We start from the raw sequence: 13730 nt of genomic DNA, 5'->3' as shown, positions 1-13730 counted from the left end.
CAGGAACCCTCCATGAAAGAAATTAGGAGAGTAACTACTCGGAGGAGGGCTTTCTCTGCGGTGGCACCCAACCTATGGAATTCACTCCCCAAAGAGGTCCGCCTGGCACCGTCGTTACTGGTTTTTCGGCGCCAGGTAAAGACCTTTTTATTTAAACATCATTTTAATTGTTAAAACATATGATCTGGCCAGGGCAACTTCTTCTTCCTTCTCTTTCTCCTCCTATATTTTTATTTACTTAATTTATACTGATAATTTTAATCTTATATTTGTAAACCAATGTATTTTTTGTATTTTGTATTTAATGGTAATTTATTATGTGCTATTGTATTTCATTGTATTTTATCGTGTTGTAAGCCGCCCCGAGGTTTCGGCAAGGGGCGGCATAGAAATGTTATAATAATAATAATAATAATTGATAGAGATGATGTGATCAAAGTGAATACTTTAACTATTTCACCTGAAAACCTAAAAGAAAACTTCTTGAAAGAGACCACACAATTAAGGTTGGCATTAAACAGAGTTTAATCATCAGTGAATCCAGGGAGATGTGTTGTATTTGTAGTAGTTGTCAACATTATAGGTTGCTAGGGTAAATTAATTGCCTGGTCCTCATTAAACCTTGGAATCTTCTTGAATTCCTCCTGTTTCTTGAAGAAAAGCTGGGCCAGTATATGGTCTGCTGTAGCATGGAAATAGTCATCCATATCAAGTGTTTCCAACTGCCAAAATACAAACAGCATTTGAATTGTGAAGGAGAAGCTATTGTGGCAACCTTACCGTACTACTGGTATTATACTGGAATATACAAATTTGAGGTGGGATATGTTTGTGAGAGTTATTGCATTTATACCCCAGCCTTCTTCCTCCTGTCAGGGACCCAGTCTGGCTTATAGTGCTCTCCTCTCCAGTTTATCCTCATAACAACAGGCCTGTGAGGTAGGTTAGGCTGAGAATCCACGACTGGCCCAAAAGTCACCCAGTGAGTTTCTTGGCTGAGGGGCAATTAGAACGCTCATCTCTCAAGCCCCAGTCCAATACTCAATTCACAGCGGCCCAGTTTGCATTGCACTGTATGGGGCTCCAAGATGTGCCCTGGCTGCCATTTTAAATAAAGCAGTTGTGTCCTGTGAACCTGGGCATTAACCATCACGCAATCCATGATGCTCTGGATAGTGTGAAAAAGCCATGGCGCGTCCCCACTGTGGCTTGCATATTCAAAGTGGTGGCCAATGCATGTTTCAGAGTCCTGCAGGCAAATCAGTCCCTGCCGGTTTACCGTAATGCGCAAACCAAGTCACTAACTCACTCAACACATTGACTCTATTGTGAGTTATTGCACAGAATTGTGGGTCAGCACTGCACAACTCCTAGGTCAGCCTTTTCCAACCTGGTGCTCGCCAGATGTGTCAGACTCCCATAATTACAATTCCAATTGCCACACTGGCTGGGGATGCTGGAAGCTGCAGTCCGACACCTCTGAGGAACACATCTGGAACTTAATTTCTCACCTGGTCTCTAGTGCTGAATGCCAAAATGAAAAGCAGGTCCTCGTCACATGTGCTCTTAATGTAGTGTTGTGTTCCAGTGGGAAAAAATACAACATCTCCAACACCGATGGTGAAGTCAGTGGTGAGTGCAGGTGAAACTATCACACCCACCTGAGAAAGGATACACCAACAGGAAATAAAGTCATATGTCTAGACAACCGGATCATGTAATTCTCAAGTGACTTTAGAAACTAACCTATCTCATGACAAACCCAGTTCTGAACCTCCAGCTGAAAAACCATGGTGAACTGTTTACGGTTAACAACCGAACAAGCCATGGATTCTCTTCATGGGTTGTTTGTGGTTAACAAGCCATGGCTTAGTGAAGCTGGAGTGAGACAACAGGATAACCCACATTCCTGCAATAACCCATAGTTCAACGACAAACCGTCCTTATCCTATACTGAACCCATGAGTTATGGCTTCCATCATGGTGGTTTGAATTAAGTATCTACCTTTCCACACCCACTGATGACATATCCCATCTCATTGGCATTGAAGTGAAAGTGGGGCTGCCGTAGGCCATTGCTATAGATCCTGAGTGTTCCCAAGGTAAGGGTATCTTCTTTCTGAGGGCGAGAAGGAAAAAAAGGGAAGAGAACATTTGAACTATATTGTTCTGTGAAATAAAACACAGGGGAGGAAAAGTTGTTATGATATCCTAAAATGTTGCATTGTAATACTTGGTAACATCAATGATATAATTATTCTATATAATATATATAATCAATAATATTATATATGGTGTCAATATATCAATGTAATTATATATAATTTTATATAATATATACTTATTCCATATACTAATTATATAAAATAATAGTAGAATATCTGTATCAATATAATTATATATACTCATTTTAAGTAACAGTATGTGCAATCAATAATATATAATTATTGATGTTACAAATCAACAAGAGCTGAGCAGTGTGGTGCTGGACAGAACATTTTGGAAGACTCTCATATGCAGGGTTACCACAAGCTGGAGACGACAGCACACGACAACAACAAATTGAAGTTACAGAGTATGAAAATACACCATTGTTACATCTTGCAGAAGTCTTTAATGCCCGGAGTACTATCTGGATCAGATCTCTGATTTAATTTAGTTCTGGTTCTAAGAGAATACCTTATACCTGTATACTTACCGAATGGAGAAACTCACTGTAAATTCTTTCATTGGGCTTCAGGCCTTTCCCATCTTTAACATACCGAGCCCACTGGATTATTCCCCCTGGAAAACGGAACTCAGTTGACCCTGAATGGAGGAATAATGTAGCAGCTCAGCAGTCTGGAAAGATTTGTAGAACTAGTTCATTATAGTGCCAGAATATTTAACTACTTGAATTCTTTCCTAGGCTATCACTGTTGACTGGGAAGATCACAGAACCACAGAATAGATGGGTCAGAAGGGGCCCAGAATCCCATTGAGTCCAACCCCCTGCTAGTGTAGGATGTCAGTGACATCACCCTGATCAAGTAACTGTGCGATTGCTTTTTGAAAGACTCTAGTGTGGGAAAACACACAACCTCTCTTGGCAGCTGGTTCCACTGTCGTACTGCTTTCACAGTTAGGAGATGATTCCTTGTGTCTAGAGGTCATAGCTGAAGTGTGGGGCACACGCCTGGCATGCAGATGTCCTCAGCCTTGATCCCACACATGGCTGAACAAGCTGGGAACCACCTGCTCTGTCAGCCACATCTGGAGGATATCAGCTTGGGGACAAGACTGAGGAAGAGGGACCAGTGGCCCAACTTGGTGCAAGCCATCTTCACATGAACACTTGCTGCTCCAGGAAGGAAGAGCCCATGAGGAGCAGCAGTGTTGGTGAGACATCTGATTTTTGAAAGGATATTATTATTCCTACTAATCAGGAATATGCAAAACCACTTGAGTTTTGCTCAGATAATTATGTTCTGAAAAGTTGCAGAGCATAGAATTCATGTATTCCGCTCTGCCAAAACTCCAATATGGATTCTGGAGGTAGTAATGGGCTGTATAATTTATTCTGGGCACTCTGTTCCTGGTTGGAGAAATATTGTGAGTTGAGGTGGGTGGTGATTGTTCTCACCTCTACCTTGATGCGTTATGCTGAGATCTGCCAGGCATCATCATTACGATCATTTCAGTGCCAGGCAAAACCTGTTTTTTCTGTAAGTATTTTGAAACCTAATTTTAACAACTTGCCTGTAATATTTTGTTCTAGACCAGCAATTGGTCCCCTGTCCCCCACAGAAATTGTAATGTTCAATTCAATTGCAATCAAATTGGTTTAGTATCTTGTTGTTCATCACTTAGAAAGCCCTGTTGGGTTATTCAGTGGCATATAAATTTAAAAATAAATAAATAAGGATGTCACTGAGATGAGTGCTATTTGCTGTGAGATCTGGTCCCTGTGCTCGAGGAGCGACCTGCTTGGCTAGCTGGACCAGGTGGGAAGGCCATGTTCATAGCTTGGTTGTGTATTACCTTTGAGGTTAAAGAAGTACCGCCATACAAGAGGATCGGCAGATTGCTCATACTGGGTGTTCTGAACAAGCTCTGCTAGGTTGGGTGGAAGGTTGACCGCCTGGTCTTCTTCCTGTTTCTGGAACGTCCTGATGAAACCCACTCCACCTTGAGGCTAAAGCACAGACAGTAAATACGGCATTTAGCAAAGCAAACTTTGAGGAAAAATGGCTTCATCAGTTGAGCTTTGAACAGGATGGGAATAACCAAATGCATAAGGCCAAGTCAGAAAGGTATTACCATATATACTGGCATATAAGGCAAGTCACGTATAAGATGAGGCCAATATTTTGGGCTGTTTTTCTGGTGTTTGTCATATGTTGGGTGTATATGACCCCCAATTTTTGCTTCATTGCTTTAAGTTTCAAGGGCTGCCTTATACACCAATAAATATGGAAATAAAATGTAGAACAAGTGACCAGGAAGTATGTTTCAGAAAAATATGGTAATAATGTGTGGAACAAGTGACCAGGAAGTTTAAGGAAAATATCCATACATATTGGTGTTTAAGGCAATTCATATATAAAAGAAAGTCAGTATTTTGGCTGTTTATATATGTTGGGCATATAAGACTATCCCCTACTTTTGCTTCACTATTTTTGGTTTCAAGCACATCCTATATACTGGTATATATGGAAAATACTTCCTTAAGAGAAAGAAAAATGGTTTCAATGGATAAACACAGTACTCTTTTTGTGAAAAAAATAAAGTGCCGGAACTCAAGTCTTGGGGTCACACATTTACACTAAAAAAGATTTTCAATTCACCAACTTTTTTTTGAAATAAAGAACTTATTTACCTTTTGCACGTGGCCAGTCACTCTACACACACATAAACATAATGGCCGCTGCCGGCAGTAAGCACTCAGCGCGCGACCACACGACCGATCCCAAGCCAAGCAGCATCCCAAGCCGAGCAGCGCCCTCACAAGCAGCGCGGACACACACGCAGCCCGCGGGCACTATGTTAATGATTTTTGCCGTGGACCTGCTACGCCCAACAGGGCGATTCACAATCACTTGGAAAAATCCGTCAAAAAAAGGTGCCGGAACGCCTTTCCAGTGCGTTCGATGACAAAAAAAGCCCTGGATATACATGTCAGTTTCTGCTGAAGACTGCTTGGTATTCCATGTATTACCCAGGTGGAAACCTGGGCTTGCCAAAGTGTACATGGCCAACGAGAATCTATAGCCAGTCATGGCTCCCTGATGGACGTGTATCTATAATGAAAATTATGGCATGTGTTGCGATGCTAACCAGCAATGGGCTTTACTTGCTGTACAGACCTTTAAGGACCTTGCTGCAATGTCCTCAGGTGTTGAGAAAAATGCATCATCTACATCTAGAGTCTGAAGTTCCTCATGGGTGGTAAAAAACAGCAAGAAGAAGCAATCTTCCGCACCAACGTTCTTGATCCAATGCAAAGTGTTTCGAGGGAAGAAAATGATCTGGCCTGCTGTGACATTGTATGTGGTCACTGTATTTCCACCAGCATCAACAACCCCAATCCAAGCGGTTCCCTGAAAAACAGAAGCAGAGAGAGAACTGGGGTTTGCGTATCGAACTGGAAATGCAAGTTGGAGCCCTTCTGCACCAACACTCTTGATTCAGTGCAGTTTGTGGGATGTATATTTTGAACAGCCAAAAAAATAAAAATGTGAATCAAAGCAAAGAAGTTACAATGTGGATAGAAAGAGCTGAAAAAGTCATAATGTGAATTTAGGTGTTGAGAATCTAGAGGCACCCTCCCCAACATGGTACCTCCAGATCTTTTGGACTCCCAAAATTCCTAACCACTGGCCACACTAAAGAGGGCTGATAGGAGTTGAGGCCCAAGGCACTTTGGGAAAGACTAACCTAAAGCTTCACCTTGACCTTTAATGCATCTATTCCGGCCTTCTCTCATATCCCTCATCCCCCCTTTCCAGCTCAGCATCCTCTCTTCTTCAGTGTTTATTCCAATCTAGGGAAGTATGTTGGAATCCACATAAGACAGTCAGGACTGAAACTTCCACAAATGATGTGCGGATTTGTCATGTGCCTGCCAAAACTACCGCTGCTGGTCTTGCATTTTCTAAACCTCCTTCCTTACATCTGGATCCATCATGGATTCTCTTGTGTTCTTATGTTCCTCTTCTGTCCAGCACATTCCCCCTTTACATGTACACATTTCTACATTGTTTATCTCTGCCATGATGCTTAAAGCCTGGCAAATGACTTCACATGGTCTCTTCACAAGGAAGGTCCGGATATGGAGAGAGCAACAGTCAAGGCCTTGTTAAGAACATGAGAAAAGGCCTGCTGGACCAGGCCAAAGGTCCATTCAGTCCAGCACGCCATGCCCTTGAGGCAAGCCAGCTGCCCTCAGGATCCCTCCAGCAAGACGGGTGCAAGACCTCCTGCCCAGCTCCTCAGTAACCAGAGTATGCAGGAAGGTCACTTTTGGTGAAGGAGACGGCAAATAGCCAGCAAAGCTAGTAGCCACCATGGATAGCTTCCTCCTCCATGAATCTGTCCAATCCCCTTTCAAAGCCATGCAAATTGGAGCCCATCCCCACTTCCTGTGCTGGGGAATTCCATCGCTTTACTGCCCTGTCTGTATTCTCCTGTTCTTGTGCAGCAAATGTGGGTATTAGAAAGGGACCCCTTTTGTTATGTCTCCCCAGCGGTGGACTTCACTCCCAGTGGGGCAGGTGGGGACATCCAGTCAGCGCCATCACTGTTTGCCTGGCAAACCATTTCTCAGAGTGTCTGGGGGAAATACTACCTAATTTACTGCAGCCTCTACTGCCCTTGAGTCTCTTCCCTCCTGTTTATTAAGTAGTGAACCGACCCAGCTTTACACGGGAGGGAATAGCCCACAGCTTGCTTGATACAGCGACCACTGAAATCAATAATGCATGCAGCTCTCGAAGCTGGACATACATGAGGGCAAACATGCTACTGAGGCCCATAAGCAAGACTTTTCCTGTGGGGCACCCCTACAGACGCCTGAGGGAGAAGTCATCCCACTCCGTTCTCCCCAGGGTTCTGGGACAGGCCTATGATGAGGACTAGCATTTTTTTCCCTGGGTTGGAACAGGAAAGCTGTGTGTTGGACGAGGAAGTTTGCCATCTGGCGACCAAAGATAGTACTGCAGGCTTCCAAGATGGACACATTTAAAATTAACCCCTGTGTTTTTAAAAGGAAATAACCTAGAGTTGCATGCCTTTACAGTTCCCCTAGTACCTCTGCTAACACGTAGGTGCCTAGAATTTATGGTTCTGACACTATGGCAATGATGAATGGACACATACACACAAACCTATTCTCATTAATTATGTGTGTGTATGTTTCTTTTCTTACTGTTGTTCTTAGCTGCTTTGGGGTTCTTTCCATCAGAAAGATCAATTAAACATAATTTACATAAATAATCAACCCAAACTTTACCTTTAAGAGGTACCCATGTTCATTGGCATTAAAATGCCAGTGTGGAGCACGCAGCCCTTTACTTTTTATCAGTAAAGTTCCAAACATCATCTTGGAGCGCTGAGCATTGATGCTTCTTCCAAAGGCCATCTCTTCCTTGTTCTGGTATTCGTTGGGATTTTTCCGATATCTGGACCACTGGATAGTACCACCTGGGAATTCGTGTTTCTGGATAAAAGCCATATAAGCACTGTCATAATTATGATTTTAAGTCCTAGCTAAACGTTTTTAAAAATCTAGTAATTTGTGGCCTGTGTCAGCCCCATTCTGAAAAGAGCTGCTGACTTTCGATTTCAAAGGGTACAGACTGTGTGGGTGGAGTCAGGCATGGAGCCACATCACCACTGGGGGTGCAGTCAACAAAAAAGCAACTGTTGGCTTTGTCGAACATGTGCAAAAGCTCACAGCAGTTTAAGATGTGATAAATGGTTCACTTATTATACTTATTTCAGCGTGAATCGTGCTAAATCCCCTATTTACATTGCTATAGGCAGCAGAACATCCATCTGTCGATAGGACTCAGCTATGTTGCACATGTCTAAATGTCTTACGAGAACTTATGGTCAGTTATTGAGCTTGTACAAATCCATACAGCTCCTTCTTTTCTTCTGCGGTGAAGGTAAAACAAAAATGCAGGTCTCTAAGCATTTGTCTTGTGTGACACAAGTTTTAGGGAATGGTTAAACTTCTACCTTGGATTTCATGTGTTGGTGCAGAAACTGGAACTTGGGATCCACCTGGGTTGGGCGTGGGATTTCTTGAGAGGGTACCCCACGTTCTGTGTTCCCTTCATGTTTTGGTTCTGCTTTAAAGGCACTGTTGTTAAGGTAGACCAGGGACACAATAAGCACCCCCACTATGGTAGTTAAGGTGCAAGCCAAGAGGCAAACCAGAAAGACGTTGAGCATGGACCAGTGGCTCCTCTTCTCCTTCATCAACAAACAAATGGAAAGGAAGAATCAATATTCATTGCTACACTATTGGAAAGCAAAATAACCCTGTTACAGTCTTGCTAAATGTTCCTACGTGCTTTAAACCCACTTATAAGCCTTTAAACACCTTTTGTCACCCAGATAAAAACTATGAACTTCAGGGTCTATGGAGTATTGTGGAACATGGAGGGAACATATAGAAGGAAAATGAAGAGAAAATTAAGGGACAGCAAGGAATTGGCCTGCTCACACTCACAGTTAAACGTTCAGTGGACTGTGGTTTGGATGATAGCCATGAATGTATTGCATGCATTACACAGAAACATTTCCTCAATGAGGCACTTGAATTGGCACATACGGATGGGGATGGGGCTATGCTGCAACATTTGATGCAGGCACCCTCTTGAATCTAAAAACCAGAATTCCCATGATGCTGTCACGGTCTAGTAGGCCCATTCAAGGGAACGTGAATGGGAGTTCGCGGTCATGAGCAGACAGCATTCTCAGTGAGACTGCGCTGCAACTGGCATGCCTTCTCTTAGATATGAGTGGGGGGGGGGGGAGATAAAGCGGATCAACATCAGTTTGTGCATATCCCTAACAGTGGGTGAATTGGCCTCAACCGTGCATTTGAAGAGATGATCCATATAGTGCGGTTGACAAGCTCTCTCCCCCCAGCATCCCTTCTGAAAGTCTGAATGCTTACAAAAATAATGATGCTAAAGATATGTAAGTGGCAAAAACAGTTTTTCCTCTCTCCTGCCCCCGACATGCCTTAAGCAAATGTGAAGAACATCAAATTCCTAAATTGCGGAGCAACCTTTGGGAATGCGCACCATGTGCATTCGTTTTGCCATTTTGAACTCAGCAATAAATGAATTTACCTTTTTATACTCTGAGCTTGATGTGGCAAGTTGTTGTTAATTTAAAAAGAAAGAACTTCCTAGGTGCTCTTTGCAGCGTTGGAAGAGGTGGAACATGTCAGCCTAGCAGTTCTGGTCATATTAAGCTAGGTTGCAGAATGATGCTGAAATCAGTCTTTCACTTCTCAGTACAGCAGGATACGTACATGTATTAGAATCATAGTTAAACAGTTGATCTCCAAGTATTTCTTCCTTCGTCATATTCTAGTGCAGGGGCCCCACTGAGTGCCTGCAGACACACTCAATGGAACCCATTATGCTCTTTCCATCATCTTTGAGATATAGTAACTGAAGATGGATAGGCTGTTAGCTCGTCCATTCCTGTTCCAGAACCTGCTGCTGATCAGCTGTGCAGCGGGCAGGAAGAGAAAGCAAGACAAAGGGGTACATGGGAGCGAGATGGCAAGCTGAGGCTGAGAATGGAAGGAAACAGCCAGCTGAAGGGGTGAGTGGCAGGGAAGGGTGCGAAGGAGCAAGGAAAGGGGCAGGGTGAGAAAAACGCCAAGACCAGAGGTTGGGAGCAGAGAGAGAACCAAGGGGAAAGTTCCGACTGGATGGGAGTGGCCAGGAAGCATTCTTTCCTTTTCGCTCTTTCTCCCAGCTGCCAGCATTGCGATTTCTCTTCTGAGCACTGCATATAAAACCAAGATAGCAACTTACGGGGTGCTGTATGGAAATCCTCTCTGTTTTGGTTGGCAAACTCTGAGGCATTTCTTCCTGCATTTCAAATCCTGGATTATTCATTTTAAGTTAGCCATGCAAGGTAGACTTAATGTGCCCCAAAAGCAAAATCCAAAATGCTCTTGGATTTGTGACTAATTCTTCATAAGCTGAAGGAGCTTTCTGATGGTCTCAGAATATATCACAGTGAGGAGCATCTTCAAGAAGCTTGAATTGAAATAGGCTGCAATCAAGGAAGTCCCCTTTCTTAAGCAAAACTGGTTTTTGCCAGGAAGGATCTCATGGTGACAGATCTATTTCTACATTCAGCCAAGGATTATCCATTGTACAACCTAGCATGACAACAAACCAGAAGTGAACAAAACAAAACTCCACTCAGGAAACCACAGGACATCCGAGCAGAAAAAAAATGAAGTTACCATTTAGACACTGGATTTCCCTTATTAGGATCTACTGATGAAAGCTTCTGTCCTGAAATTGCAACACTTTGATTTGCTTCAGTCTTCATTACCTACGCATATAAAAGCCAAGACAAAGGCTATGGTCTGGGGGTTTGATATTTTTAAATTAGAAGTATACTACATTAAAAGGAATGAAAACATAAGATATGCTTAACTGTGGAATCAATTTGCTCCAGTTTCACAATTTCAAGGCATTTTCCCCTTCTTCTGTACATCACAGCAAATACATCTCACAACCAATTCTCACAAGCAAACTTGAATGACCAATTCATATGTTAAAATTGCTTTACACAATTACCGTGGAATGGGCTTGTCTCACCTGCAATGTCAGACACACTGCTGGTTCTGCTCCATATGTTCATATATTGATGTGAAAATTTGTACTGACAACGCCTAGGAGTAAACAGCGCTTGTGCGCAGAGTTCCATGTGATTGGGGCACCGCAGTGTGCAAAAGTCCTGATCATTCATTCATTCATTCATTTATAGTATTTCTACCCTGTCCTTAACAGTGTCTCAGGACAGCTTACAACAGAATCGAACAAACAATAAATAAACAGAAGAGGTGGAACCAACATAATAAAATAAAATGAGGTGAAATGTGACTATGCATGACAGTAAAAGGAGTTTAAAATTTAAATATTAAAATGTCGGGCAAATAAAAAGGTTTTTACCTGGTGCCGAAAAGAACATAGCATCAGTGCCAGGTGAACCTATCTGGGGAGCGCATTCCACAGACAGGGTGCCACCACGGAAAAGGCCTTCCAGGTATTCGCTCTCCTAACCTCCTTCAGGGAGGGTTCCCAGAGGAGAGCCTCTGCCTCTGATCTTAAGGGACTGGGGGCATATAGGGAAGGAGGCGTTCCTTCAGGTATCCCTGATCCCAAGCCATTTAAGGCTTTATAGGTTAATACCAGCACCTTTAATTTGGCCCGGACTTCAGTCGGGAGCCAGTGAGGCTGACAGAGGACCGGCGTTATATGAGAATGACGACTGGTCCCCATCAGCAACCTGGCAGCTGTACTTTGAACCAATTGGCGTATCCGGACCATTTTCAAAGGCAGCCCCACATAGAGCGTGTTACAATAATCCAGCCGGGAAGCTGGATTATAGAAGAATACAGAAGTCAACACATGGGCAGCTGCTCATGAAAAGCTTTAACAGGTCTGTTGTCCACACCACCGAACAGAGTCAGGGCAGTAACATGTCTGGCCCTGGAGGCAGAATCACTAGTGCATGGCCCCACCTGGTGGTTGTTGCATGAAGAGGGCGATGGTCTCAGAGGACTGGAGACCTTCAAGTACGGAGACCAGCTCACTCTGAATGCCTCGGTGGCTTGTGTTTGTCCTTCCCAGAGCATCCCACATGCTGCTTCTATAGCTCTAGCAACAGAAACCAGGCTGTTCTCCCTCTGTTTGCCGACATGTCCCATGCTGTTTTAAAATGCAGCTTGTAACTACCTGATAGACCTCTCCAATCTGGGGCCTTCCAGATGTGCTAACTTCCACGCCCACTGGCCATGCTGGATGGGAATTCCACCCCATCTAGAAGGCACCAGGTTGGAGAAGTCTGCCCTGTGGGTTCTCGTGACTTGTTCTTGAAGACAAACAAGAGCATAACTATTGGGGCTAAATTAATTTTCCCTCTTATTCTGGCCTTGATCAGCTGCCATAATCAAGTCTGGTTCAGGTGTTTAGTAGGTGAGTGATTCCTTGCAGCACAAACAGAGAGCCTCTTTTCCTCTATGACATACTCAATGCTGTATGGACTCCATGCCTATCTCAGCCTTCTCCATACGAACTTTGCAATTGTTTGGAAAGGGAAAATTGTGCTGTCATGATGAGTGACCGCACTGACGAGATGAATAACCGAGCAGAGCTGCACACGCCCACAGATGCTGCTGCAGCCTTGCTCGTGATTGAATGGAGCCTTTGTGATACAGTTTAAAGGAAAGCTTCGGTGTCAAGGTGACCCAGACTTTTCCCCTCCCTGTGCTCAGCACAGTGTGATTGCCAGTTTGCACTTAAACAGCATTCCTGGTCAATAAGGTTGCATTCTGTGCACTCAGACACCTCCTACACAACCACACCATGCTGGTATATTTCCGACCTCAACTTAGAGCATTTCTAAGAAGGCACAGCCCCACGGGGCAACCAGGAGCAGATGGTTCCTGGCACAGGTTGAGCCACAGTTAAAGATGCTGGGCTGTCACTATCCCAGTTACTGGTCCATGGGAGAAGGCAGCTCTCTGAATATCAGGATACCGGTATACCGAAGGCACTTCTCAACCTGGACACAGGTCCATCAAGTTCACACTTAGTTTTGTTTTGACCATCCAGTAAAGCACACGAGAGCTAATGTGATGTAGTTGTTAAGAGTGCTGGACCAGGACTCAGGCGATCTGGGTTCTAGTCCCCACTCAGCCATGGAACAAACTGAGTGACTTCGGGCTAGTTGCGGGCTCTCAGCCCAACCTACCTCACAGGGTTGTTGTTGTGGGGATAAAACTGAGAGGAGGAGGAGCAGTTTGATGCAAGCCACTTTGAGCTCATGGTAAGAAAAAAAGGTGGGATATAAATCTAAAATTTTAACAAAAGATGCATCTCTCCAGAAGCTTTTCACCCATCTGGCACAGGACAACTACTGCTTTACTCACCTCAGGACTGAGCCTGAGCACTGAATTTGAACTCGGGCTACAAGCCTTTCCCACCTGCCCCCTTCTTCCAAGCGCCAATTGTTCTGTGGTTTCCCTGCTCCATTTTTCTAAATGGCTGACCTCTCTCTCCCAAAGCTTCACTGGCCATAGAAACTTTAAGCAAAAATATGGTGGAATTGTCAGTATTTTGCTCCTTTAACTTTTGCCTCACTCTTTTTGCCTTTGGCCCTACCCAGCATTGGGGGTGAAGCACTGACAGTTTCTCTAAAATTTCAGTTTGGTCCTTGGACTGAAAGAGGTTTGTTGTGTCTTGGCTTGGAAGTTTTCTACCTGATGTGAGAATTACAAGACTGAATTATAGCTCAAAGACAAGCAAGGTGCAAGGGATTGTGCAGAACTTCACATATACAATCTGCTACATAAAAGACATCCATGTATAATGATTTATTACCATGTGCATAAAGAAGTAGAGCACAGCTGATTCAGAGGAAGGAATTATTTCCAGTGCAATGCATTATCACGTATTTGCCTCATCATTTAATTCTGTTTC

The 13730-nt window shown here is 43.7% G+C and overlaps 1 protein-coding gene across 1 annotated transcript; it reads right to left on the bottom strand.

Annotated features, from left to right (window-relative positions):
* Positions 1–507: 507 nt before the first annotated feature.
* Positions 508–10328, bottom strand: LOC123024068. Its single transcript, XM_044431354.1, has 9 exons — positions 10044–10328; positions 8221–8457; positions 7490–7696; positions 5346–5579; positions 4021–4174; positions 2699–2808; positions 2006–2119; positions 1512–1661; positions 508–722 (listed from the first exon to the last, which is right to left on the bottom strand). The coding sequence occupies exons 1-9, from the start codon at positions 10125–10127 to the stop codon at positions 588–590; spliced, it is 1425 nt and encodes a 474-aa protein (XP_044287289.1). The 5' UTR covers positions 10128–10328; the 3' UTR covers positions 508–587.
* Positions 10329–13730: the final 3402 nt, after the last annotated feature.

The sequence above is a fragment of the Varanus komodoensis genome, unplaced genomic scaffold (genome assembly GCF_004798865.1).
Source record: "Varanus komodoensis strain SLA01 unplaced genomic scaffold, ASM479886v1 scaffold22, whole genome shotgun sequence".
Taxonomy (NCBI): Eukaryota; Metazoa; Chordata; class Lepidosauria; order Squamata; family Varanidae; genus Varanus; species Varanus komodoensis.
Note: the sequence above shows the minus strand (reverse complement) of the source record. Positions and strands in the feature narration are given on the sequence as shown.

Coding starts and splice junctions, on each gene's coding strand:
- LOC123024068 (XM_044431354.1), bottom strand. CDS start 10,127: ATGAATAATCCAGGATTTGAAATGCAGGAAGAAATGCCTCAGAGTTTG. Junction 2,120..2,698: donor ACAGTGAGTTTCTCCATTCG/GTAAGTATACAG, acceptor TCTCGCCCTCAG/AAAGAAGATACCCTTACCTT. Junction 723..1,511: donor CATTCAGCACTAGAGACCAG/GTGAGAAATTAA, acceptor GTATTTTGGCAG/TTGGAAACACTTGATATGGA.